Here is a 27,093-nt window from a genome sequence, read left to right on the forward strand (position 1 = left end):
TTCTGCATACCAGATTTAAACTGATGATATATAATCCGGAAAAATCGATAATCCGGAATCGCCGAAGTCCCGACGAGTCCGTATTAACGACTTTTGACTGTAGTCATTTTGCTCATGTCTGTCTTTTGTTAACTGAAATCAGCTTGCAATAATTTCAGTTAAAATTTGTGTGCTATAATTTTTGTTAAAACACCTCATCATATCTCAGGGTTATTCTTAAAGTTCACATTGAAAAAGTGATGCTGTAAAAGTTCCTAAAACTTTGGACTTATAAGCAAGATAATGGATGCTATAAATCACAGAATATTACTATTTAAGCTTAAATGTTATTTTAATCCAGAGAATTACTTAATTTCAACCAAAATCGGCAAAAGATCCTTAATTTTACTCATCTGACACTTGTATCTGTTTTTTTACAACTACCATTTTGAGTGTGAATTAACATGTTGGAGGAATAATTTAGTGATGCATTTATTAATATATGTTTGATGGGTAAATTTTTGAATTCTTTGCCACTGCTTAATGTAAACAGTGGACACTCGAGTTTTAGACAAGAAGCCCTGCCCTGAAACATAAACATATTGAAATAATTTCTTTTTTGTGAATGAAGATTTCATAAGATATTACATCAAAAACAATTGTTCTCTTTTCAGGATATGAGATTTTGTATTATGTGACGCTAAATTTTGTGACTTATCAACATTTTGACAATTTCAAGATCAGTTTGTATTCAAAATTTTTTATTTGGAGATTTGCGAATTTTTTGACGATTTTTTCACAAACATAATAACATTGATAAATATCATAAAAAGAATGATAATATATTAAAATTATACTTCAGAAATAACATTAAAATAAAAGGTTTTTTATTTTCTCCTACCATATATTAAAGTGACATTACTTTCCATTTTGGTGACTTGGGAATATTTTGATCCTGAAAAATAAGCAAGATAATGGATGCTATAAATCACAGTTTCCAAAGGAATTATTAGAAAAAAACAGAAATGCTGTTGTAATTATTTAAGGATTGATTTCGTATATCTTCTTTTATAGTTTTTCATGGTAAGAATTGTTTCAGAATATTTAAAGTGTATCAGTTTTCTCTTGAAAATTTATTTTACACTTTTCCTTTCTGAATTTGTTTTTTGAAAATATTTTGACTTTCTGCTCTTACAGAGTTCCGAAAGAAAAATTATTAACGGAATAATTTTTCTTTCGGATTTTAGACCTTACATCTTGGAAGGTTTAGAAGGATTTGAGAGCAAGATTTGGAAAGGCTTTGAGACCTATGCTTTCCAGAAAAATGTGATGAAATGAAAAGCATCTGTATGGTATTAACATGCAATGGGCCCTTTTTTTTTTTTTTTTTTTTTTTTTAAGGAAATTTGTGATGAATTTCTTATCTTTTGGAGAATTTTTGGAAAAACAGTGAAAGCAAAACTATTTGAATTTTTTCATTTTGATTCCAGAAGTCTTTCTCTTAACATGTTTATCTTCCCTTTATTTTATTATCTTTCCACTAAATACAAGTATTGAAACAATCAAATAAAGCAAAGAAATTTAAAACTGACAATTTATTGAAAGCTTTATCTTATATGTCTCAGTGCCTGCCTGCCCTAAATTAAAAAATTTTGCTATCCATAAGTTTCGTTGCTCTGTGCTTCCCTAAATTCTAAAAATTCTGTTACACTGGCTCTAGCTCCAGCTGTGATCTTGTATCATTTCATATTTACTCTTAGTATTCATATTATTAAAGAAATAAAACTAGCAGTTTCTTCTATGCATTATAAGTAAAATCAGTTTTTTGGAACAGCAGAAGTCTTAAATTAAATCTGAAAATTCTAAAATGAACAGAAAATACATTGAAGAAGAAATTGATTTTGTAAAGAGAGAGAGAGAAAATTATTCTTCAAAGATACTTTGTTGTAACATTTGTAAATTAGATGAATCAGAAACTAGTGAGACATTGATTTGTTTATTGAAACAAACATAGAAAAGATTCTAAAAAGAATGGAATTGTTGTAGATTAACTAAAATACCTGGAGAATGCTCAAATTAACAAGTTGCATTAACATTTTGTTATTTGTTGTTGCAATTTTAGAACTGCTGTAAAATAGCCTTGGGATTTTTTTTATGGATATTTTTAGAATTATAACTATGTAATCTATTGATTAACTAGGTAATTTAATTATTTGTGACTAACTGCTCACCCTTAGAAGTTATCTCTACATGTTAAGATGAGTTATTTTCTTGCCTTGAACTTTATTGTGGATATCCCACTTGACATAAAATTTACATAAAACTCTGGACTGAGTGAGTACGTAACAAAATGAGGCATAAAAGAAGAATCAGTGTAAAGCTAACTATTAGTAAAATTTAAATAAAATAATCATCAGCCAATAATCTTCTTTAAAATATGTGGGACTGTTATAAGTGTAAAATGTAAATGTTTTGAGAAATTTTATAATTCAATGCTAATTACTTGGAAAAAAATTATGAATTTGATTTTATTGTATAACTAAAATATTAGATTTTGTTTAATAATATTGCTTCTTAGGCTTATTTTATTCTTACAAATTAGAAAAGTGGTATTATAAAACTGAAGATCAAATGTAGATAATAGCTTTAGTTTATTCAACTCCTATTTGCTTGATAGGTCCTTAATGTTTTTCATTGATGGTCCTTAGAAGTCTAATTTCCATGTACAAGACATGTGTATGAAACCTGATATTGAATTGGGTAAAGGGCCATTTTTGTTGTTTGACTTCTGAATTAGTATTTATTCGGCGTGTTATTGTGTCTTAATTAAAGGGCCATTGTTTTTAGTTTTAAATTTTCTGCATTGATTCATTAATAAATATTCTAGTAGATGGCTTGAGGATACTAGATAGAAATTAATGTTAACTCTGCATTTTATTGTGCATTCTTTATAAAGATGTGATTGAATGCATTGATATATATTTATATTTTAATTCAGGTAGAAAAGGAATTGGAACATTTTGCTGTGAGGACACAGAAAGAGCTAGTTCTTCTCCACAGAGATGAAAGAATCAAACCTCGTAATACAGTAGAGTGGTTGAACATGCGATCTTGGTGTTCATCTCATTACCACATCCGTTGTCCTAAAAGAATGTTTACGAAAAAATCTCCTGCCCGTTTGGTGAATATCAGAAATTTTACTTCCAATTTAGTGCTTTTTCTTTTCTCTCTCTCTCTCTCTCTCTTTTTTTTTTTTTTTTTTTTTTTTTTTTTTTGAGAGGGGTAACAAAATGTTTTTATGGAAATAAATTGTGAAAATGTGTTGGGGGAAAAAAGAAAAAGGTTTAACATCTAAATATGGCTGTAGATTTAAGGAAAAATAAAGGCCATATTGTAACATGTATTTGAATTAGTAATTTTAAATATGTTGGCAAAATGGTAATATTTCCTATTAACAATAGGCTAGTGGTCTATTCTAATCATTCATATTTTTAACATTATCAAGTTTCTGTAATTATTATTTGTAATTACTTTTTTATAATGCAGCACATGTGCTTAATGAACTGTGATTTGATTTCGTAAATGATAAGATGTGAATAATTTCATTCATAGTCAAACATTCCATCAAACAGTTTTATTGTAGTAGCTACATATTAAAAAAGATTAAACCTTAAGCTAAAATAATTTTTTAACAATATCAGGAAAATATTCTATATTGAAGTAGAATTATTAATCACTAGAATTTGTTTTACATTATTTGATCAAGAGAATGAGTTAATTCGCAAGCACAAACTGATTAATGTTTATTTAACTGAGTGGTAAAATATAACCATATGTTGATATAATCTGTCATTAATGTTAAAAATCTAGATGTCCATTTCCTATTTATACTAAATTGATTTCATCTGATTATGTGTACCTTGTATGTAATTGCTAGGAAAAACATTAATTATAAAATAGGTTTTTGTTATTATTTTAGAAAATATATTGTTCTGTAATATTCTGGTTCTATTTAATAAATGTGTATTCAATGAACAGGCAATTTTACTTATTCATACATTTTGGGACCTCTTGAGTTTATAAGCTAAAAAAATTGTAAATCAGAATTAAATAGCCCATTAAAAAGAGCATAAATTTTCTGGCCTCATTCTGCTAATACATAAAAAGAAGTAGTTTTTTGCTTGTCTTCATCTGAAAATGGTTTCATTATTTTCTTATTGAGGAGAGAAGACTGTATATTAGAATTGAAAAATTGGCATAAAATATTCTCTAAATATGTTTTATAATTTCACACTAGGTGCATTTAAGCTTGAAGTTGGACTTTAGCCAGTATAAAAAATATGTGTATATTTCTAAAAAAGATAATTTTTTCCATGTTTGAAAAAATAGAAAATAAAGTATATAGTGTGTGTGTGTTAAAAATGTACCACTAAAAATTATAATTATTGTAGGATCTCTTGTTAGTAGTATGCTATGAATCATTTTTTAATATGTTATTTTATATGTGTATTAAATTTCAATATAAAAAAGATACATGTGTGTATCATGTTAAAATCCAAAATTTTCATAATAAAAGACATTAACTATAATTTAATGACTAAATTTCTTTTAAATTGCTGCATTTTTTAAAATCTAATTCTCATGTTTAACATAGTTTATTTTTAATCTTTTAGACAGATATGTACAATAAATTATTTGTAAATCCTCCCAACATTCACTCAGATTTTGCTCGATTAGCCCGTTTTCTCACTGGAACTTCATATGGACTTGTGCTAGGAGGTGGAGGAGCAAGGTTAGTTAAATGTACCTCTTTAACTAAATGTTAACCCTTTAGTTAAATGTACCTCTCTAAAGAAATTCTTTTATTTGTTCAAAATTTGTGTAGAATTATAAACATAATTCATGCTTTATTAGGAATTATTTTCTTTGTAATATCAGTGTAATATTCAGTAGATTTTATTTGAAAATGTCAGTGATGTTGCAGTCTTTGAAGTGTGCCCTTGTGGTCTCTTAGATTTGCAAAAACGTGCTGTTTGTAAATGAAATTAAAGACATTTTACATTTCTTGCTGATGACATGGCAAAATAAACTTAGCTTATCTTTCAGTTGTATTTCCAAAACAATATGTACTAAATCTCTGTTTACAAAGTAATTCTTTGATTATTCTCTGTGCTCATGAGAAATTAAAAGAGGTTGAGAAGAAATTTGGTTTGGATATTGTGTAAAACAGAGAAATATTTCTTCATTTACAGCCTTATAATCTTTTTAATAGAAAATTTTACTGTTATTGGAAAAGAATCATGCAATGACATATCTTCACATCTCGTTACTCAACAGCAGACTGTTCACAATTTGAAACTTATTTTGCAAGTGAATATAGCGAATTTTCATAGGCTCTTGATACTTTCCAGTATGGTTTTAAAAATAATTAACTGGTACTGAATGAAAAGACTAGTTAATTGAACTGCCTAATGATGTGGACTTAAAAGTGAAACTCCAAGCAGAAGTTATTTTTAGTTATTATCAGTTTGCACAAGTATGACTTTTCTTTTATTAGCTTAATTCTTGAATAAAAGTTTAAATAAAATGAATTTGAGTTAATGGTATTTTAAATATATAATTTTAGTAGACACAAGTATTTTTGGAGGAACGAGAGTTGTCTTTAGAACATTCTAATTTATAACAGTGGTTGCCATTTGAAAAGGTTTTAGAAACACTGTTATACATTATTTGTAATTAATATTGTTAAAAAACTTTATTGCTAAGCATATTAAGTTTATAAAGTAATTTTCACTTTTATGGTACTGGATTTAAGTTTTATTTGAATGTCAGTCATCTTAAATTACAGTAAAACTAGACTGTGTTAAAATTTCATTGTCTAGGGGAGCAGCTCATGTTGGAATGATTAAGGCTCTTAGAGAAGCTGGTATTCCTATTGACATGGTTGGAGGAGTCAGTATAGGGGCATTTATGGGAGCTTTGTGGTGCCAAGAAAATGATGTTACTACTGTAACACAAAAAGCAAGGGAATGGTCTCAGGTAATTCTTACTTTGTATTCTGAGTATATAGTAATATCTGAGATCCTACTTTTATACATTTATTAATCATAATTGATTTTTTAGGATATGGATCTTAGTGTAGTTGACTATGTATTTCCAGAACTTAATTGTTCATGTTTTCAGATGCCATCTATAGATATAACAGCATGAAAAGTCCATTGGACATTTTTTTAAATATAATAGGCAAAATTTAAAGAATTGTTACAAATTCTGTAAAAATAAAACACATACACATGATTTTATATTTCAGGAAACAAAAACATTTTAAAGTTAACATGTTTATTATTACATGAAAAATGCAAACTTTTTAATGTAATAACATATAACTTTGAATGTCTGCTTGTTTACAAAATTGTCATCCTAGTTTTAAATACTCACATTTTATAAATCCCACGAACGGGCTGGCTGCATGGGCATTTTCGTGGTTTTCCCCATGTGTAACGTGTATACGAGCCAGTTTCCCTTAGAAAGTCCTTCCACAAAGGCATCCCTCCCCTTAGGCAGATACCTCGAGGCTTTGCCATAATCACACACACACATTGTATAAAATTAAGCTTCATAAAATCATGTACTGCCATAGATGAATATTTCTCAGCAGCTGAGTTTACAATCTCTTAACAGCTAGCTTTCTTCCATGTAAATTTCTGTCTTGAGTACTAACCATCTCCAAGCATGTAACTAAATCCAAAACATCAGCCGTGGATACTGAATGTGTTTTAAAACACCGCATTCCCACTTCACTAATACTCTTCTCCAAACACGTAGCTACATCCGAAACATCAGCCGTGGATACTGAATATGTTTTAAAACCAAGAGAATCTTCGTCAATCAACTTGTCATATACAAACATGATCGTAGGCTACAATTTATGCCAGCAATAAAGTGATGTAAGGTTCTTTATATTTTGCTAAGCAAAAGATAAAATAAATTCAACATCTTTCAGTGTAAATTGTTTCTGAAAATCATTGACTGATTTAAACTTTTTTCTTTCTTCAATTATACATACATAAATAAATTTAACATGGTGCTAAGCAGTGTGATGAAGAGAAGAAAGTTGAATGTGTAATAATGAGATAAATAAATTGATTCATTTGTGATTTTTTCTATGGCTACTGAATTTTGAGGATTTTTCTTGTTAAGAGAATTAAAAGCATAAAAAATTTAATTTAGTATTTCATTATCTTAGGCTTGATAATATCCTAGCCAAATGCTGTGCAGGAATCATAGAACTGTAGCGAAATTTTTTACTTGTCTTATTTCCCACACGTAAATTATCTGATAATAATGTTGGATAATTCAGATTCAGTAGTAAAATGTTGATGTGCTTGCAACACTGAATAGCCTAATTATATTCAAATAAAAATGGTAGTTTGATTGGTATTTTATTAATGATCATGAATATAGAAGTTGAAACTGTCTAACAGTGCAAGTTTTCAAAATTTACAGGAATAAACTGATAAAAGATTGATGTTGTTGCCATTAAATGTGATGCCTTCCTTATGTTATGTTATAATTGTTTGTGTTATCATAATTTTCTATGTAAATAATATAGTGTATTTTTTATTTGTTATTTAATTTTAAAATGTGCAGTATGTCAGAATGTTAATTGGATGCAAAAGATTCACTGAACAAATTTATTTATCATTTGGCAGCTTGGTAACCAAATTTGAAGTTTTGAGTATTTAATTAACCTCTTAATGATCATATAATTTTCAAGAAAACGGTCGTAAAAGTGCCTATTTTTTTAATTGAAGAAAATTGTATAGAAATTAAATGTATGTACAATATATGCATTCATTTTCAATTTCTGGATTTTTTTAGCTTGAAATTTTTAAAATATAATTTTTTAGGAAAAACCAACATCCAGGTTTATTTTGACTGAATGTTGGTTTTCTAGTAAGCCAGGAAAATTTCAGAAATATGTGTTTTAAACATTAAAAGAGAATTTTATTAAACTTACACATAATATAAACAAAGCTTAGTAATTTTTTCTTGTGTGATAAATTTCAAAGCATGAGATGCAAAGGGCAACATCACAATCTGGACAGTAGTACCCAGTTTCCTTCCTACATCTCTTATTGTTTTCATTTCTTCTGGAACAACAAACTTTACATTTCTTGATGGTTGCCGTTTTTTATCAGTTGGGGGTATCTGTCTAATAAAATGTCTTTCAATCAAAACGGTTTGGATTATCCTCCAAGCTTGGCCAGCTTCTTTTTGAAATGGTGTCTGATGATTGATATATTTCAATAAGTTCATCTACTAAAGATAAACGAAACATCAAATGGGATTTTTTCCTACCCTGCCTTTTGTAAATAAAATACGAGTTCAAAACAGTTTGGTCTAATAAATGAAAAAATATTTTCTTCTAATATTTCTTTCCTCTTTTTCGAGCAATGGAGTAATCTCCAAGATACTGGTCTGCAATATCTACCGCTCCCATATTTTTATTGTAATCTGTGACAATTGTAGGTTTTTTGACAACATTGTTATGACACTGCACATCTACCATGTAATTTGTGTGAACTGTAGATAGCATGGTAACATCTTTCTTACCTTTCCACTTCATGGCAAAAAAAAAAAAAAAAAAAAAAAAAAAAAAAAAAAAAAAACCCTCCAAAACGGCTTACTCCAAAATGGGATCTCTTTTTCGGCATATATTGTCGACATCCTAAATGTCCTTTGAAAAGCATGAGGGTTTCATCAATTACAATACCACATCCAGGAGTTACAGCTCTTTGAAACAATTCATTCAGGTGCTGTAACACTGGCCAGATTTTATGCAGCTTGGGATTTGGATGTGTGTTACAATCAAAAGCTTCATTATCTACAAAATGCAGAAACTTGTGTATTTCATAAAATCTATTACAAGGCATTATGCTTCTGAAAAAAGGTGTTGAAATTGAATGGTTTTTGCTCCAATACATTTTCGTATCTGTTTTTTTTTTTTTTTTTTTTTTTTTTTTTTTTTTTTTTACAATACCTTGTAAAATAACAATACTGAGAAATTTAAGAATTTCTTCCTTTGTGACAGGTAGGTATCCAAAGTTTTCTATTTTTGAATAGGCGGAATCCTGGAGAATTTTGGCATTGTCCGACATATCTGTTTGTTTCTGAAACGATGAGATCTTCTAAATTGTCATTCACAAAATACTTAAAATATTGCAAGACACCAGAACTTGGATCAAAATTTATATTTACCTTTGGTGATCCCCAAAATTTAAAACATGGGGGTGCACGATCTGCTGAAGTAGACACAATTTTAGTCCATGCTTATCCATGCAACAGTACAGATCCATCATCACTGCTGTCAGATGTGTTAACTGAACTTTCATAAAAATCAGTTACTTCAGAATCACTTTCAGATCCATATACTAAAATCAGAATCCAATTCACTATCTGACTCTGACTCCGACTCCATAATGTACAGAATAAAAATATAAGTATATTTTATCACAGAACAGAAACCACGTGCATTCACAATGAGACTAAATGTGTGACTGAGCTAACGATAAAATTAGAAAACACATAGCATAAATACACATTTGATTAGTGCTGACATCTAGTTTTAAATAAACTAACTATGTCTAATTGCATAAAATATTATCCTGGTACTGCCATCTATTGTGTAAAATAAGAAATAAAACTTTTTCTGGGCGAAAGAAACGAATAGGTTTTTATTCCTTTTAGCACGTTGCTTTTGAACTCTCCAGCCCGGAAAAATCATGGGCATGAGAAATAAAGGGCGAAAACTCACCCCGTTTATTTTGATGGGAGCAAGAAGGAAGGGGTTAAGTAAATTTATGGTATTCTCTTGACATGATAACTGTAACTTCTTTCAGTTTTATTTTAATTTTAGTTTTAATCTCCATATTGAACAGAAAAGAAGTATTTCTGCAAAGAAATGCATTTGTGTCAAAGATACAGGAAGTTAATAAAATTTCTGTTCAGTGTAATTAATCAAATAGCTGCAATTGCTACTTATTTTCATCACATCTATGTTTTGTAAAGCTTTATTTATTAATTATTTTTGTTGAAATAATGTTGAAATTTTGCTGATATTTTCTTCATTAAAATAATTTAATGAATTTTGAACATATGCAAATAATTTTAGTAAAATTATATGTGAAACTGTAGTTTTTTTTTTTTTTAATAAATAATGCAGCATAAAAATCTGAAGAGGCGAAGCCTTGCCAGAAAAGTAAGAATGCAGGAGCATTAAGTGAATGGCTATATCACAAATTTGGCGAGAAATCACATTAAGTTGCCAAACTTGGTGACATTTTGGTCTTGTCCCTGTATAATTCCTGTCTCTGTATTAGCTACGCTCTTTAGATGCATATTGCATTGTGTTTAACGTGCTTAGTAGTTTTAAATGTAATTACTGATTGTACTCTGATGTTGTGAGCTGTACGAATATTTTGTGGAAAGTTCTAGAATTTCTTTTGTTAATATTCATTTTTATCAGTTTATCGGTTCTGTCTGCATTCAGTGTATTACAAACCCAAATGCCTGCAGCATATCATAATGTTGGAAGTTTCAGTATTGTGGTGATCTTAAGTTATGTTTTATAATGAAATTACTTTTGATTACAGAAAATGAACTCTTACTGGCGTCAGATTCTGGATCTGACATATCCTGCTACAGCTATGTTTACAGGTATTTTCTTTTTATCCATCATTAGTTCTATTAATAATTTATTTAATAAGCTTAGATTTTTATTTATTTATTTAATCAAGAAAGTTACCACTTGATATTAACAAATTAACACATGTGAATTTGATAAACTGGTCCCAAAGAATTTGCGATTTATTCTTCCATGTATTAACATCTTTTCTTACTTCTTACTGTTTACTAGGTATATTTAATAATTGTACTATTATATAACTGTCAAATAGTATTTAGTAATAATTTTTTATTATTTATTAAGTATTTTTTAATTTAATAAACTATACCTTTCTCATAAAACTTTTAAAATTATATACCAAAATTGTTTGTATAATGGATAGGATTTATTACCAGAGATTTTTATTTTTCCAAAAATTTGCCTCTTTTATATGTTATCTCATTAATTGTTCAATTTGTAATGTACCTGTACTTTATAAGTATCAGATGTTATTTTTTCAGTAATTAACTTTTATAAGTTTGATTTTACAATTCATTTTTTCATTTGTGTGCTTATAAGACACAAAGCAAAAAAGAAATGAAAAAGATTAGAAACTGAGAAAAGAAATTAAAAATAATAATGATAATCAAAGAAGTAAAAAATTGTGGAAACTTAAAATGTACATTTACAACATATTTACCAAAACACAAATAGGAGCATTAAGGAAATAAAAGTGAATTGCATGGCTTCCAGATAAACTAAATGGCATTCAAATGATATAACAAAGTGCATATAACTTCTAGAAAGAAACGAAAATTGGTATTTCACTTCTTAGTACATTAAAAATATAGTGCTCATACTTCAGCTGCTGGTATTCTAAGTGATAGATGAAAAGAAAGCTTGCCAAAGTGCAACTGACAAAGAATGGCTGTGTATTTGTGTTTTGTTGAGATTTATATAGATTCTAGATTCTTTTGGGATTTAAAATTACTGAAATATTAGATCCTTTAAAAATTAATTTGTATTGGTTAGAGGACTTTCTCTTTTCTGTTCTTTTTACTTTTTTTGTTAAAAATATCATATTTTAACAAAAATATCCATTTCAACCACTCTCGAAACCATTTGAACAATGTTTTTGCATGACATCTGTATGTGTGGATGGAATAAAGGGCTGTTTTTGCCAAAAAGGATTGTAAAATGAATTCAGAAGGGATTTTTGTCCATTGACATCTGGACTTGCGTATGCATGCATCTCACATAACTCAAGAATGAGTTGCTGTGAACATTGAAATTTTGTAGATAGGACTGCTATAACGTGTAACTTTGCATCTCCCTTTTTCATTGCAATCAGCTGCACCAGTTTTATATGCATGTATATATATCCCGCTCTGTTACCTGGCTCGGTGAGCTTAGCTTTTTTATTCTTATATGTTGGTAAATTGTGCATTTTTTGCTTTAAAAGTGATTGAATTATATATCCATTTCAACTGCTCTCGAAACCATTTTTTGCTTTAAAAGTGATTGAAATATACAGTTTTTATGTTTTGGTTAAGTTTTTTATGCCTTTAATTAATCTGTATGTAATTGTAGAATTATCAACAATTTAAAACTTTTAAGTGGCAAGTTAAACGTAATGAACCGCCATTTGTTTGTATTTGAAACTCGGTAGAATAGTAAAATAAGTCAGTTTCTCTATGTTCAGTGTCTTTTTGTCGAGTGGGACCAAAAGTAAACTTTCACTTTTGTGCACCGAAAAATCTGCCTTCTTACACGCTGACTGAATTGCTTGTTTTTGCATAAAAACTCTTAATTTTAATTCTCAGAAAAATTATTTTTTTGGCTGTTTCAATGTATTTGATGTTTTATGTTTTTCTGTATTTTACAATTTTTAATGGAGATGCTTTGAGTTTTATGTATTTTTACTTTGCCGTAAAGTGAGAACTGAATTAATTAAATGAGAAATATATCTCTAATGAAATTCGAAAAAATAAGTTCAAAGGAAATGCATAAAAAATGTGTATAATTTAATATGCCATATAAAGAAGTCATGTGGTGCCCGCATCAGATTTTTTTCCCTTGGTTCCTTAACTATTCACTGAAGCATTTTTTTTTTTTTTTTTCTGAATATGAATTGAATGAATATGAAACTGCTTTCTCATATCATTAAATAATTGCAAATTTTTTAAGTTAATAAAAATGTAATGTAAGTAAAATCTTTGTAATATAAGGAAATATCTTTTAATGTAATGTAAGGAAATATCTTTTAATTTGTTTTGCAATGCAATCTCAAATATGCCCCCCTCCTTTTTTTTAGGTGCTGCTTTTAACCGTGCAATTATTGAAGTTTTCGGTGAAAGGCAAATTGAAGATCTCTGGCTGCCTTACTTTACAGTGACTACAGATATTACTGACAGTACTATGAGAGTTCACACTCATGGTAAGCCTATTTTTTCAGCACTTTGCTTTCTTTTCCATACAATGCTTTATATGCATATATATATATATATATATATATATCCATATATATATGCATCATAATGTCTGTGCTTGATTATTTTAAGCAAATCTAATAATGCTTAATAGCCTAATGCTTTTTGAATTGACTCCTACACTGAAAAATTCATTATTAACTTCTGTTTGCATATTTTAATTCATTTTCTTATTTGTAAATAAAAAATTGCTTATTTCTTTTAGTGGTATGTATGAAACATGTTAAAAATTGTCAAAAAGTATATACTCGTAAATTAAGTTCTAATACATCATGGCATTGAGTAATATTTATCCTTGTAATATGGTGTTTTTTATATTTCATAACAGATGAGTAAATATAGTTTTTTTGCATCAGGCAAAATTTATTTATTGGCTATCTTTACCAATCAAACACATAAACCCTCACTGTTAATATTTTATCAGATTTGATCCAACTGTGGTTCAGACTGAGCTGGCTGTCTGGGTATTTTTGTGGCTGTCTCTATAAATAAAGGATACTTGTTAGCTGAAATAGTTTAGTTTTGCACCTTTTTCTAACAGAAAGTCCTCCACAGCTGTCTCATAAATAATTATAATTAATTTTAAATATTTAGTGTACTCAGAAAACTGTACTATATAATATATTTTTTTAATTTGATAGTAGCTTCTATTAAATGGGATAAATAATAGTTACAAATCAAGTCCCTTCCTACTTAGTTCTATGCTGAGCTTTTCCCATTAGCAGTGCAAGTATGATTGTTAATATTTATTTAAATAGTTGTAGATATTATCTTCTTTTAAGTGATGTTGCTTATTTTCAGTATGCCGTATTTTAAAGGACTTTCAGAAGAAAGTTTTAGTTATTAAAGAATATTTTTAAATAAAATTGATGTAAAGAAATATAATATTTATGATTTTGTATGATTAGACTATTAACATACAAAGAAATAGAATCAAGTGACATCATCATGCTCTATTAGCATTAACCTAACATCACAGTCTTATCTGATAATTATGAAAAGTCACATATTTGATTTTATACTAAATATGTTTTTAGTGCATTGGTTTCACTACATGAATTTACAGATTGATTTTCCATATTTTTTCCATCTATTGACAAATTTATCAAAAATAATAAAGTAATCAAAGATGCTAATAACTGGTATTTTTCTGACTGGAATCAAGAGAGTTAATTAGTAATACTTCTCCTATTGGCAATTAAAATGCTTAATTTTTAAAACATAAAAATATTTATTTAAAAAAATTACACCAAATTTAAAATAAAGTTGTATCAAGCTCTGCTTTCTGGAAATTTTTATCCTCCCCAGATCATGCTGTGTTACATCCAATTTAATCAAGAACCAATACTCAAAGAAAATATTTTTTTTTTTTAGATACAATACTCTTTAAAGTGTATGTTATAATTATTGATCAGTCATTACATTAAATTCATTTAGCTTAATTCTTGAAGAGCTTTTAAGTCCAATAATGCAGTGTAAAAATGTCTCAAAGTTAACTGCAGATAAGGCAAGAATATCATAGGACACAATTCTTGCCTTATCTGTAGTTAACTTTGAGAAACTTTTTTTTTAAATTTGTACACATTTTTCAAAAATATTTTTAAAAGCATTTATAAGTCACCTTAATTCATTTAGATCCTGGCATTTGTAGAAGGAGGGGGAAAAAGCTTATTCCAAGTCAATGTGGTCTAGCTTTTTATTTTACAGTCAAGAAATCAATGTGATGATTGACACTGCTTTTCTGATGAAAGTTTATCAGTGTCCATTGTAACTTCAATAAGGCAAAGTCTCAGTCTCGATTCCAGTAAAGCACTTTCAGTGTGATTTCTTATTTGTGATTTAACTTGCTTAAAAAAAGCACTTTCACGCACATATGTACAATCAACATTAGCAGAAAATTTAAGCAGTTTTTGGAAATGTTCTTTAGAAATCAGTTTCCAGAAATTTTCAGCGAGATCAGACTTTTTTAGTCTGGTAGAATGGATCTGCCTGAAGATCACAAATTTATTTGAATGTCACAGGACTTATTCCAATATCTATGGGGTTGCTTGCATAACAGTGCAAGTTTTAATGTAGAGGCAAAATCCTAGAATCTGCCCTGAAATTCTTTCCTGGCATCATTATTATTTCATGAAACATACTAAAATTTGTGTCATTTTCTTTTTCTTTCAACTGCTAACAAGATGAGAAGCGTGCAGTATTATTTGCCTTCAGTGCAATTTGCATTACATAAAGTTTTTTGCGAAAGCCCTTTTGTATGTTCATAAATTTGGGATATATTTTGTTTTCTGCCTTGTAGTTTCAGATTTAAAGCATTTAGATGAGATGTTAAATCTCTTAGTAAAGCAAGATTATTTGAAAATTGAATTTCTTCCAGTATTTCTTGATTCTCATGCCCCATGTTTTCTTTTTTGAGAAAAGTTTCATTCCTCATCCCAAACTGTTGCAGGCAGTTTCCAGCACACTTCACAGTACAATGAAATGTTACCATACTCAGCTTCTGTATTATCCAGGAATGCAATAAATGCTCTGTGTCTCTGAACTTTTAATTGCCTCCCCTTATTAAATTTACAGTATATAAAATAGTTTCCATTATCTGACTGAACCATATAACTTTTCCACTGAGAGTCTCCTGGTGATAATTTCAAATTGAAAACAAACAGTGTATGCCCCTTTTCTCTCTGCAGTCTTCCTAATGCAGATCTATGACCAACCATTGTTTTAGAGTCATCTGATGCAATGCCTGAGCACTTCAAAACCTTCATATTTAGAAATGGCCTAATCCAGTGTGCTGAGTATGTCTTCATTTAGTGCTGTTTACTAATGGTTTTATTTCCAAGAGTTCTTCCTGAATTTTAAATTCTTCATTTATTGTTCTGACAAAGATAATGAATGATCTGGCTGATGTATCTGTGCCCCCATCTAAAGCTAAAGCTCTTTTTCATTTCTCTATCCCTTTTGACCCACCAATGGCTAAGTAGTAAAATCACTGAACACTGGTGGGACCTGGGTTCAGTTCCAGGCAAACAGGCTGGCTGCATGGGCATTTTCTTGGTTTCCCATGTGTAATGTGTATATGAGCCAGTTTCCTATAGAAAGTCATCCACAAAAGCATCCGTTCCCTTAGGCAGGTAACCCTAGTATGCTTTGCCGTAATCAAGTTAACCAAAACCAAACCATCCTTTTCCTTTAAATAACATAAGAAAAAGACTTACATACTAATAATTTAGTCACTGTCTTGTCTACTTGTTTTGTTTTTCTAATTTGAAGGCAACTTCACAAAAATATTACTACAGTCCTGATTGTTCTGACATGTGTTCAGTGAAACTTTTTATTGGATGATATTTTGGTACCTATAGTTTATACTAAATAAATATAAAAAATAGTTATGTGATCTTCCATTAATAACCATTGTTATATAACAGCAAACTTGATTTAGATCAAAATGATTGATTGATTAATTAATTTATCAAACAATTAAAAAAATGGAGAAACAAACTTGTTTCATTCCAAAAAAATAACATCTTTTTTTAATATATAAATATGCTAATTTTAATGCATGAAATATCTGAATTCCAGAAAGTTATCCACAATTCTTGCATTAATATTGTAAGAATATGAAATTCTCTTCAAACAATTCTTGCATTAATATTGTAAGAATATGAAATTCTCTTCAATTTTTAATTCTTTATGCATAGTGAATTCTCAGTTCCCTTATTTATAGAAGTGATTACTGAACATATATATATATCTTTTGTTTTGAAGGAAGTCCATGTTACTATATAGCATATAATCACAAAAATAGACTTTGTTACTACAGTCCATATTAATTAACAGTTTTGTTATGCTTGCTTAATTTAGAAGCTTTTTCATTTGTTCCTGCAATACTAATAGAAATAACATCTATGAATTTAGTACAGTTGATTGTGCTGCTAACAAGTAAATTAATATGTAAAATAATCTGCATAACTGACATAAAATTATTTTGAATCAGTAGAGTATTTTACTTCGAAATTATGCTACTTCATGTATTAATGTCAAGCTTTCAGTGTTAAATTCCTTTGCTAAATTTTCATGTTTTGATTTGAAAGATAGTAATGTCTTTGTTTAATTTTCATTTATTAAACTATTCACCAAAATTGAAAATGTGCTGTTTTTTAATTTTGTCACTGTTTGTTGAGATTTGCAGTGTACACTGGTGTGCAAAAATTAAGGACGAGACGGTTCTTTCAATATAACTTTGTACAAAAGCTTTCCAAATCAACACATTTAATACCGTAAGATCCCCAATATGTAAGGACATGAGTAATGTAAGCAACACTTACTAAAAGAGAAATCAGAGGGATAAAAAGAAGCTTTATTGAAAAAGTAGCATGGAGCGCAATGCGACTGAAGGCCGAAACATCCCTGTGATGGGTGTCCAGCAAGAAACATCCGGTCTTTAATAGGGGATATGATCTTCCCTGACTGCTAGGCAGGTTTCACAGCATCTGCCCATGCTGAGAATGAGGGTGTCAATGAGTTGTTGAGGCATTGCTGCCCATTCGTCTTGCAGAGCCAATCGAAGCTTCAGAATCGTTACTGGTGGTAAGGTACGAGCTGCCAAGCATCTGCCTAGAAAATCCCATACATGCTCGATGGGATTGAGATCCGTAGATCGTGCCGGCCAATCCATACGTTCAATATCCTCACTCTCTAAGAGCTGTTCGGCAGCTACTGTGCGATGACATGGTGCATTGTCGTCCATGAAAAGGAACTGCTGACCTATAGCGCCTCTAAAAAGACGCACATATGGAAGAAGAATCTCGTTACAATAACGAGTCCCGTTGACTGAACCTGGGTCGAAGATGTACTACCAAGCATGATGCCTCCCCAAACGAGAACACCGCCACCTCCATACCTGTCCCTTTCAATGATGTTCGAGGGATGATTGCGGCTTCCCCGCTCTCTCCAGATGAGTATGCGATGAGAATCGCTACTCAGACTGAATCTGCTCTCATCTGTAAAGAGTACTCATTCCCATTCATTGTCTCTCCAATTCCGGTGTTCCCGGCACCACAGAGAATGCTTTCTCCGATGGGCAGGCGTTAGAGGTACACACCGTACAGGGCGTCATGCAAACAGACCACCACCGTGCAGTCTTCTGGCCACGGTAAAACGCGATATCAGTCTTCCAGTCGCCTGTGACGTGTGTCTAGCAATTTCTCCCGCTGTCTGCCGCCTGTTTCTTCTGGCCTGTAAGGCCAGAAGTATCTGTATTACTATCTTTCAAATCAAAACATGAAAATTTAGCAAAGGAATTTAACACTGAAAGCTTGACATTAATACATGAAGTAGCATAATTTCGAAGTAAAATACTCTACTGATTCAAAATAATTTTATGTCAGTTATGCAGATTATTTTACATATTAATTTACTTGTTAGCAGCACAATCAACTGTACTAAATTCATAGATGTTATTTCTATTAGTATTGCAGGAACAAATGATATACCGGTCATCTGCGGGTGTGGTTCCTCGTGGACGACCACTACTAAACCCCCGGATAGCTGTTCCTGTAGTTTGAAATTGTCTCCAAAGTCATGAAACGATGCTGTGTGCAATTCCGAACTCTGCAGCCACACTTGTCACACTGCGGCCTTCCTCCAACTTCCCAATGATTTGACCTCATGTAAAAGCATCCAGATGTCGTCTAACAGATTTATTATTTGCCATTTCTCGCTGAGGCAGCAGCTCAGTGTGATTTTAACTGCTATACGGCGCGCAATCTCTTTGCCAGAAATACTGATCTTACACCGACAACATGCTTTATACTACTCAGACACTCCCCCATTATGTCTACCTGCATATCTACGCATGTGCTACCGTACATCACCTTACTTAATCTCCTGATTGGTCTTTCTGTCCGCTCTGCCTCTTCATTTAGCTGATATGCTAATTTTTCGACTTCGTCCTTAATTTTTGCACACCAGTGTATTTAAAAAATTGTAATATGCAATGTGTTGTTAGGATTTGAAATTTACACTTATAGTCTTTACTCAGCATAAAAACTTTTTTGCAAGTAATTTAATTGTATAATTAAGATGACTTGACATATTTCACCTTCTGTTACACTTCTTTAAAAATACGTTAATTTTGTGAATATATCTAATCATTGATTAATTTGAGAAATACAAATAAAATGATAAATTGTTTATATATTATTAATTTTCTAAGCTGAGGAGTAATATTTTTCAGGCAATATATTATTTTAACAGTGTGATTTAAAAGCAAAAGTTCATTTTATGATCATTTCAATGAGTTTTACATTGAAGTTATGGGACATTGCTTAATTCTAAATGTAGATGCAGCTTTGCTGTTGCTGAAGTACTAAGCATGCTCAAAATCGTAAAAACAACCTTGTATTTAGTGTAATTATATTGAAACACTCAATTTAATCAGAGTTACACTGGCCGCCTACTTTTACTGAGCCAGGCTATCTGATCAAACATGTAACACAAAGGACACAAGGAATAATGACATTATTCGAAGTTCAGATTTTGAGCGTGAAGGTGCAGATGCCCCCTCGCTCCCTATTTTTAACTTCGCTAATTTTCTTGTCCTTTGTGTTACATGTTTGATCAGATAGCCTGGCTCAGTAAAAGTAGGCGGCCAGTGTAACTCTGATTAAAAATCCGGTTATAACCACGTGCAGTGCTGATAAGGACCACGTGTTTCTGAGACTCCTTCCCCTTTATTTTTCTTCTTTCTAGGTATTTCTTTCTTCTGATGAGGAGGGACCTTTAGCTGCCCTCGAAATCGATTTAGTGTGTCAATATACTTGCGCTAAATACAAGGTTGTTTTTACGATTTTGATTGTCACATTAGTGTGTTTCTCTTCTAGTCTACTAAGCATGCTGCTTTTCTGATTTTCCTCTTTATTTTCCTTTTTTAATACTTTTGTAAACCGGGTTTCCTTTTCTTTAAATCTATAAAAATTTTATAATCACTGGCTGAAGTTAAAGTTATATTTATATTTATACTGAATGTGGTCTATGATTATTTTTTAATGCTTTTTATGTTCTTCATAACCTATATATAATTAAGTGCATGTGTTTTTTTTATCTCAAATACTTATTTTAGAAAGATTTTTCTCTTTCTGTATGGTTATTTCATAAGCCTGGAGTTCTTATAATTCTACTCTGAGAATACCTTCTTTTATGAGGTTTGTACCTATGCATGGGTATATTTAAGTGATGGTCTTTTTATATTTCTTAAATCTGTAGATTTTAAGCATCTAAAATATTATGTTTTTATATCCTCTTTTCGCAAATTGAAATGTTGTTCTGTAATAACAAATCTGAGAATGTACTTTTTGGAGAACTTTGAAAAAATTACTTTGTACCTAAGTTAAATCAGCAGAAAGATGTAACATTATGTAAAATGCTATAATTATGATAATTTTAGCACTACTTGAATAGCAACTATTTCTATTTATTAAATGCAGGAATGAAGTGATTCATTAATTCTTCATTTCTATGTGTGATAAAAAAGAATTTGTGTGAAACCTACAGTTTTACTAATAATTTTTAAGTTTGAAAACGCTTTTCTCTTTTTTTTCTTGTTGTGTGTGTCATTTAGATGAATAAAATATGATTTCCTTTTACATAGTTATACATTATTGTATCTCATGTGCCAAAGGAAAGCAATGACGATAAACTTTTTTTTCGTTTTGAAAGGGAAAATAAATATATGAGAATATATTGCAGTTTTACTTCTTTGCACAAAGTAAAAAGGAAAGGTTGTAATCTTGAAAATTTTTGGTTATCATTGAAATATCTATTGTGACTGCTTCTGAGCCCATTCAGACAATTTTTTAGCATGATGTCTGTATGTATGAACAGAATAGAAGACTCTTTTTCCCAAAAAAGGATAGTAAAATGGATTTAAAATATACTCAAAAGAGATTTTTTTTAATGTCTGTATGTATCTGGCATAACCCAAAAACTATTCTTCGTAGAACATTGAAATTTTGTATATGTATTGCTGTAACATCTAGTTTGCACCTTGCCTTTCTATTGCAATCAGTGGTACCAAACTTTTTTATATATACAGGGTGTCTCATAAATAGCTTCCAAACTCTGCACAGCCAGATTCCTTGTTGGGATTACATAAAAAATGCCCAAAGAACTGTACCTGTACTACCCAGAGTTTATGAGAAAAATACATCAAAGCCGATGCAATGAAAAAACACTATATTGGACACATCAACAGCAGTATTTGTATATTTTTCCAAGTGATTGACATTCAAAATGTTCGCTGCATGCACTGTTGAATGATACTAAGTTGCTGTTGAACATGTATTTAAAAGGCTGCATCTTGCAGCTATCGTTATTTTTTGTGTGGTGATCATGTATTCTGTTCGTGAATATTGTGACATGTATTTGATGTATGGCTAGTGGAATAGAAATGCCTTACGAAGTGCTAGGGAGTATGCCTTTCAATATCCATCACACCGTCCTCTTTGCAGGCTGGATGACAGACTGTAAAATATGGGAAACATCTGCCTAAGAGACAGTTGTCGTAATGTTGAAAGACTGCAGAATGCCCTGACAATAACACAGACGGATGCAATACTATGGTGGGTAGAAGAAATGCCTGAGGTAAGGACGCCAGCCATTGAACCGAATACAAGTAAAAGTACTATTTACAGACTCTTACAGTCAGAGGGGCTATACCCATTTCAACAGAAAAATGTGCAAGGGCTGAAACCGATGACTCTCAGAGATGCATGGACTTTTGCAAACAGCTGTTGCAGCAACATAAGCACATATAATGGCTTCATTGCACGTACTATCTTGTGATCTGATGTAGCATGTTTTACTCATGATGGGTATTCAATCATCACAACAGCCATATGTGGTCCCAAGTCAATCCGCATGCAATCCGGCCACGGAAACATCATAAACATTGGTATGTAAATTTGTGAGCCGGTATACTTGGGGATTGCCTGTCTGAACCATATATGTTGTCTGAATGGCTCTTGGGACAGTCTACTTGGTACTTCTCCATCTCTAAACCGAGTTCCTTGATGACATACCCTTAGAGCAACACACTTCTGTGCTCCTGTACTTGATTGGCTAGATATGGCATACTCCGGCTACTGGATCAGATGGGGGAGGGTCTGGTTCTATGGGTGCCATGATCACGAGATCTCATGCCATTGGATTATTTCCTATGGGGCCATCTCAAGGAATTGATGTATAGAGACGTAGTGACAACACAGACTTAGTTGCTCATCTGCATGCTGCTTTCATGTGTGCACTCATCCATTCCATGGCATTCAAGTCTGCCTTGATATGCACAGTGGACACTCTGAACATCTGCTTTTATAAATACTGTTGTTGATGTGTCAAATAAAGTGTTTTTTCGTTGCACTAACTGTAACGTATTTTTCTTGCAAAATATGGATTGTACAGGTACAGTGGTTTGGGCACTTTTTATGTACTCCCAATGAGGAATCTGGCTGTGCAGAGTTTCGGCACTCTTTATGCGACACCCTACACCCTGTATATATATATCCGCTTACCTGGCTTAAAAGCCTTTATTCGGCCTTTATTTTCGCAGTCATTTGTCATAGTCATACATTTCCAATTACAGAGGTGTTTAAAAACAGTAAGACCCCGCTTAACGCGGGGGATACGTTCCATCGAAGTAGAGTGTAATGCGAAACAGCGCTAAGCGAGGCTATCTTAACATGTAAATAATGGGGTTAGGGAAAGACGGATAAAAAATGGTTAGGCATTAAATTTAATAATGTTTTTTTTAATAAAAATAAAATCAAACATTTATTTCTTACAAAAATAAAAACAATATAAATGCATATACTTTTAAAAACAAATAAAATTCTCAGTCAGATCATTCAGTCTATTCTGGGTTTCCAATTTTCTGCCTTTTTGTCAAGAAGGCATTATGATAGATTGGCTTAATGGCATATTGCGTTCAATTTCGTCGTCAATCCATATAGACAGTCGTTTTTCCATTTCCTCTATAATGTTATTTCTAGAACGGGTAATTCTAGTTGCAGAGCTTGACGTAGTTGCAGTTGCCGATGACAGTATTTTTTCTTTATTCTTAAGAATTGTCCTTATTGTTGAAGTTGCCAAAATCAATGCAGAACTAATTTGAGATTGACGTTCACCAGAATCTAATCTTCTAATCACTTGCATTTGAGTTTCCAGTGAAATGCTTTTTCTGGTTGCTTTCTTTTCTTGTTTTTTATTATCACCCATGATAAAAACTAAAGATCATAATATTTGTCACTGTATTAATCGTTATAGTATTATACAAATTTAAACTTACAATAATGTCAACAAATGTTTCAAATGATAAAAATGCGTCCACAAAGCAAGAAACACAACTACACTGTTTTGGATATGTTATTTGGAAACCTAGCGCTGCGCACAATTTTGGAGAATCCTCGGGTTGAAATAAAAGAGCGCTAAACCGAAACAGCGCTAAACGAAACAACGTTAAGTGGGGTCTTACTGTAATGAAATTGACCAGGATATTTAATTTCAAAATTTGCAATTTTTGATGTTATTTTCAATTTGCCTGAGGGACTGGTTAATTAAGTTAGAGTAATTCAAGAAAGTGCAGCAATAATACAGAAGTGTTTTAATGGTGAAAATTGGTAGTGTCATATGAAAAAAATTCATTATGGACACATAACAAAATCTAACTTTTAATATTGTCTTCCGTTTTTAAATAAAGTGCAGGGAAAAAAGTACAAGTTCAATAGGCCATACAAGGAAGTCATGTGATGTCCACATCAGTTTTTTTTTTTTTTTTTTTATTTTTTTTTATTTTTTTTTTATGAAAAAAGTACATTGACTAACTAAGTCCCATCTAGTCTTATATTTGGACTGGACTATCAGATTCTCAGTGGTCTGAGAACATATAGATATCAGCTTAAATATAAGTTTGGAAATATTAAAAAATTTTTCTTTGATATAATTATTTAATCAAAAAATAATGTTGCAAAATGTAACCATCTAATCTCATTTCAGAATTTTAAAGCTAAACATGAATGAGGAAAATTAATTTTTTGTAGAAATGATATTTTTTAAAGGTACCATTTAATGCTTGCATTTTTTTTTTTGTGGTATTTAATATTTTCCTCTTGAATAAGCCTTTTACTACAATTCAAATTAAAATCTACCGTATTTATTCACATAAATTTCCACTTAGCATTTTAGCACAGAATTCTGAAAATTTTTCTCTAAGTATTCACACAATTTTCAATTTTTTTAAGGCAGAAAGCAAGTTTCCTTAAATTTTTTAATGAATTCGTTCACGTAATAGTAGTTTTCAAATTATTAATTTATTTGCTTATGAATTTTGGGTTCATGGGCACTGACTGATGAAGCAATAATATTGAAGAGCTTCAAGAAAGTGAGGATATCTAATACTTTTTATGGTTCTTAAAACAATGGTGATAGTGGCAGTAATTTGCAAGCTATAGCAGATGATATAAACAACGGTTTCAGCAGCATTAAATATTTTAAGGCCTTGGAAGTAGTGTTGGATAACAATAAGAGCAGGCGAGATTCGTGATATAGGGAGGTAGAAAAGAAGATGTCATATTACGTATCATAATGTTAATATTGCTGTGTGTTCTTGTTGGACAGCAGGTTTTTTTTTTTTTTTTTTTTTTTTTTGTAGATAATGTTGCGATAGTTACCAGTTTATCCATGAATACTTTTCATTTGTTATGTTCTTACTGTAACCACATCTGTCAGAAATTAAGTTATTCACATAATTTTCCCCTATTGTTTTGCATATGATAAAATTATTTTGAAAAAGGGGGTGTAAAATTCGTGAATAAATATGGTATAATTGCAGAATTTAGGTTGGGTTTACTTCCTCATGTTGTGATTCCATTGTAAAGTTAAGACAAAATATGTTTTTTGTCTGTTTATGTATGTATGTATGTGTGTATGCTATTGTTTTCAAATTAAAAGAGTTATGTAGTTAAAATACGTTTATATCTCATTACTTATATTTTATCTGTACCATTTCTAAGAAGCAGTCTTATAATTATTTTACAAATTCTTTATGTGGAACTCCTAAAAATTGTCACACGAATTAACAGTAAACTGAAAGCTTAAAAATATTTTAAAACAGCTAAAAGTTAAACTTGCCTCATTCTCATATTTACTCTATTTTACAAATATTGTCTAAATTTAAAAAAAAGGTATATTTTCAAAAACTTTGTCATGCGAGTGCTGTATAAGAAGATAATTATGATCATGTAATTGTAATAAATTAAATGTAGACATATAATAGAAAGTCATGTTATTAGTATGCATACTGCTTTATATTCAATGTGATGTATATGAATACTAAAAAAGATAGCAATATACATATATACATTTGGAAAGAGTATTAAAAATTTTGAGTATTTTACATGCTGTTGATGCTTAAAAAAAACTATTTATTGTAGACTTATTTTGTATTGCCGAATCCAAAAGTACATTTTAAAGTTTTCTAATATATATATAAAAAAAAATAATTAAAAGTTTTCAAAGACTTCCAAAATTGCAACAAAAATTTTAAATCTAAATAAATAAATAATCCCTCCAAAAAGATGTTTTGGAAGTAAACCATTCTCTAAGTTGAAGACTTTTTTTTTTTTTAAGTCTTTTGTATTAACTTTAGTTTCTTATTTATTATCATTTCTAGTCTTTCTTTCTTAAAACTTAAGCTTTCATATTCAGTGTGGCATGTAGTAATTTTCAGTCAGTGTTCTTGCTTCATATTTGTTTTATTTCTGCATATGTGCTGTTTATGCATGTGCCGCTTTTTTAAAAAATATTTTGCATTTATGTCATGGAAACAAATGTTTTTGATTTACATTTGTTTTCGTTTTCTTTTACAATTCTTAATGAGTGTAATTCTAATAATAAACTCAGATTATTTAGTTTTTTCTAAAGCTTTGTAGAAGCAAAAGTTGTGAAACTTTTTGAAAGGGAGAAATTTAATAATTCAACACTTTTTTTTTAATATAACCTGCTCAATATTCTGAAATTTGAAGTTCTTTTCTGTACAAATATTATTCACCACCTATTAAATATATCAGATACATATGTGCAGTTTAATTATTAATCATAAAAGAATATTTTTCATTTTGTTTAAATTAACTTCATCATTAAAAATGTAAATTTAATAAATAGAAAAAATCTGAAATGGTATAGATTTTAACATATTCCAAAAAAGTTTAATATGTTTTATCAGTAGAAATTATGAGTCTATCAATTTAAAGTGATGGCTCAGGTGGAATAGCGAAACATTTTATAGGCTTCTAGATGATTATACATTGCTCAACATTGAAAGTACAACACCAAGAAGGAGTGGTAAGAAATTTATGCAAATTTTAGAATAGATGCATGTCACTGAGTTATGCAAATGATGTGAAATGCGCAGCTCTCCGATGCACATGAAGTAAAATGTAAGGGAATGACCGTGCAGAATGGGCAATATTCGTGTCGTTATTTCTGCCAGACGAATTATCAAAGAAAGTTGGTTTCTGCCCTGGAGATAACATGTAATAGGAGAGAATGCCAGGCTGCAGTCAACGAAGGCACTTCCAGCAGATAGACGATTTTACGAGGGGTATGGTGATCGGACTGAGAAGGGTGGGTTGGTTTTTACGTCAAATCACAGCTGATACCCACATGAATGCGAGCACGGTGCATCGGCTATGGCGAACATGTTTGGAAAAAGGAAATGTGGGAAGAAGGAGGGGTGCAGGTGCAGCCAGAGCGATGTCAGCATGCGTGGATTGACGCATCCGCCTACAAGTTGACGGTCCCCACAGCACAGACGCATCCGCTGACAAGCTGACGGTCCCGCAACTCACTTGTACCACAATTCTGCAGCATGTGCAAGATACCCTGGATGTTCCCGTGTCGACCAGAACC

The 27,093-nt window shown here is 30.7% G+C and overlaps 1 protein-coding gene across 6 annotated transcripts in view; it reads left to right on the top strand.

Annotated features, from left to right (window-relative positions):
* Positions 1–27,093, top strand: part of sws (patatin like phospholipase domain containing sws) — a 149,908-nt gene that overhangs the window by 73,428 nt on the left and 49,387 nt on the right. For all 6 annotated transcript variants that reach the window (XR_015041570.1, XM_085818090.1, XM_085818055.1 and 3 more), the window contains 5 exons: positions 2,978–3,160; positions 4,653–4,771; positions 5,862–6,018; positions 10,635–10,698; positions 12,960–13,082. Coding sequence is in view for 5 of the 6 variants with exons in the window: in XM_085818090.1 (XP_085674216.1) it covers positions 2,978–3,160; positions 4,653–4,771; positions 5,862–6,018; positions 10,635–10,698; positions 12,960–13,082 (646 nt within the window). In the remaining variant the exon portion in view is untranslated. The remainder of the gene's footprint in view (positions 1–2,977; positions 3,161–4,652; positions 4,772–5,861; positions 6,019–10,634; positions 10,699–12,959; positions 13,083–27,093) is intronic.

Source organism: Stegodyphus dumicola, chromosome 1 (genome assembly GCF_044657685.1).
Source record: "Stegodyphus dumicola isolate Sdum_Otavi_A_Nest chromosome 1, ASM4465768v1".
NCBI lineage: Eukaryota > Metazoa > Arthropoda > Arachnida > Araneae > Eresidae > Stegodyphus > Stegodyphus dumicola.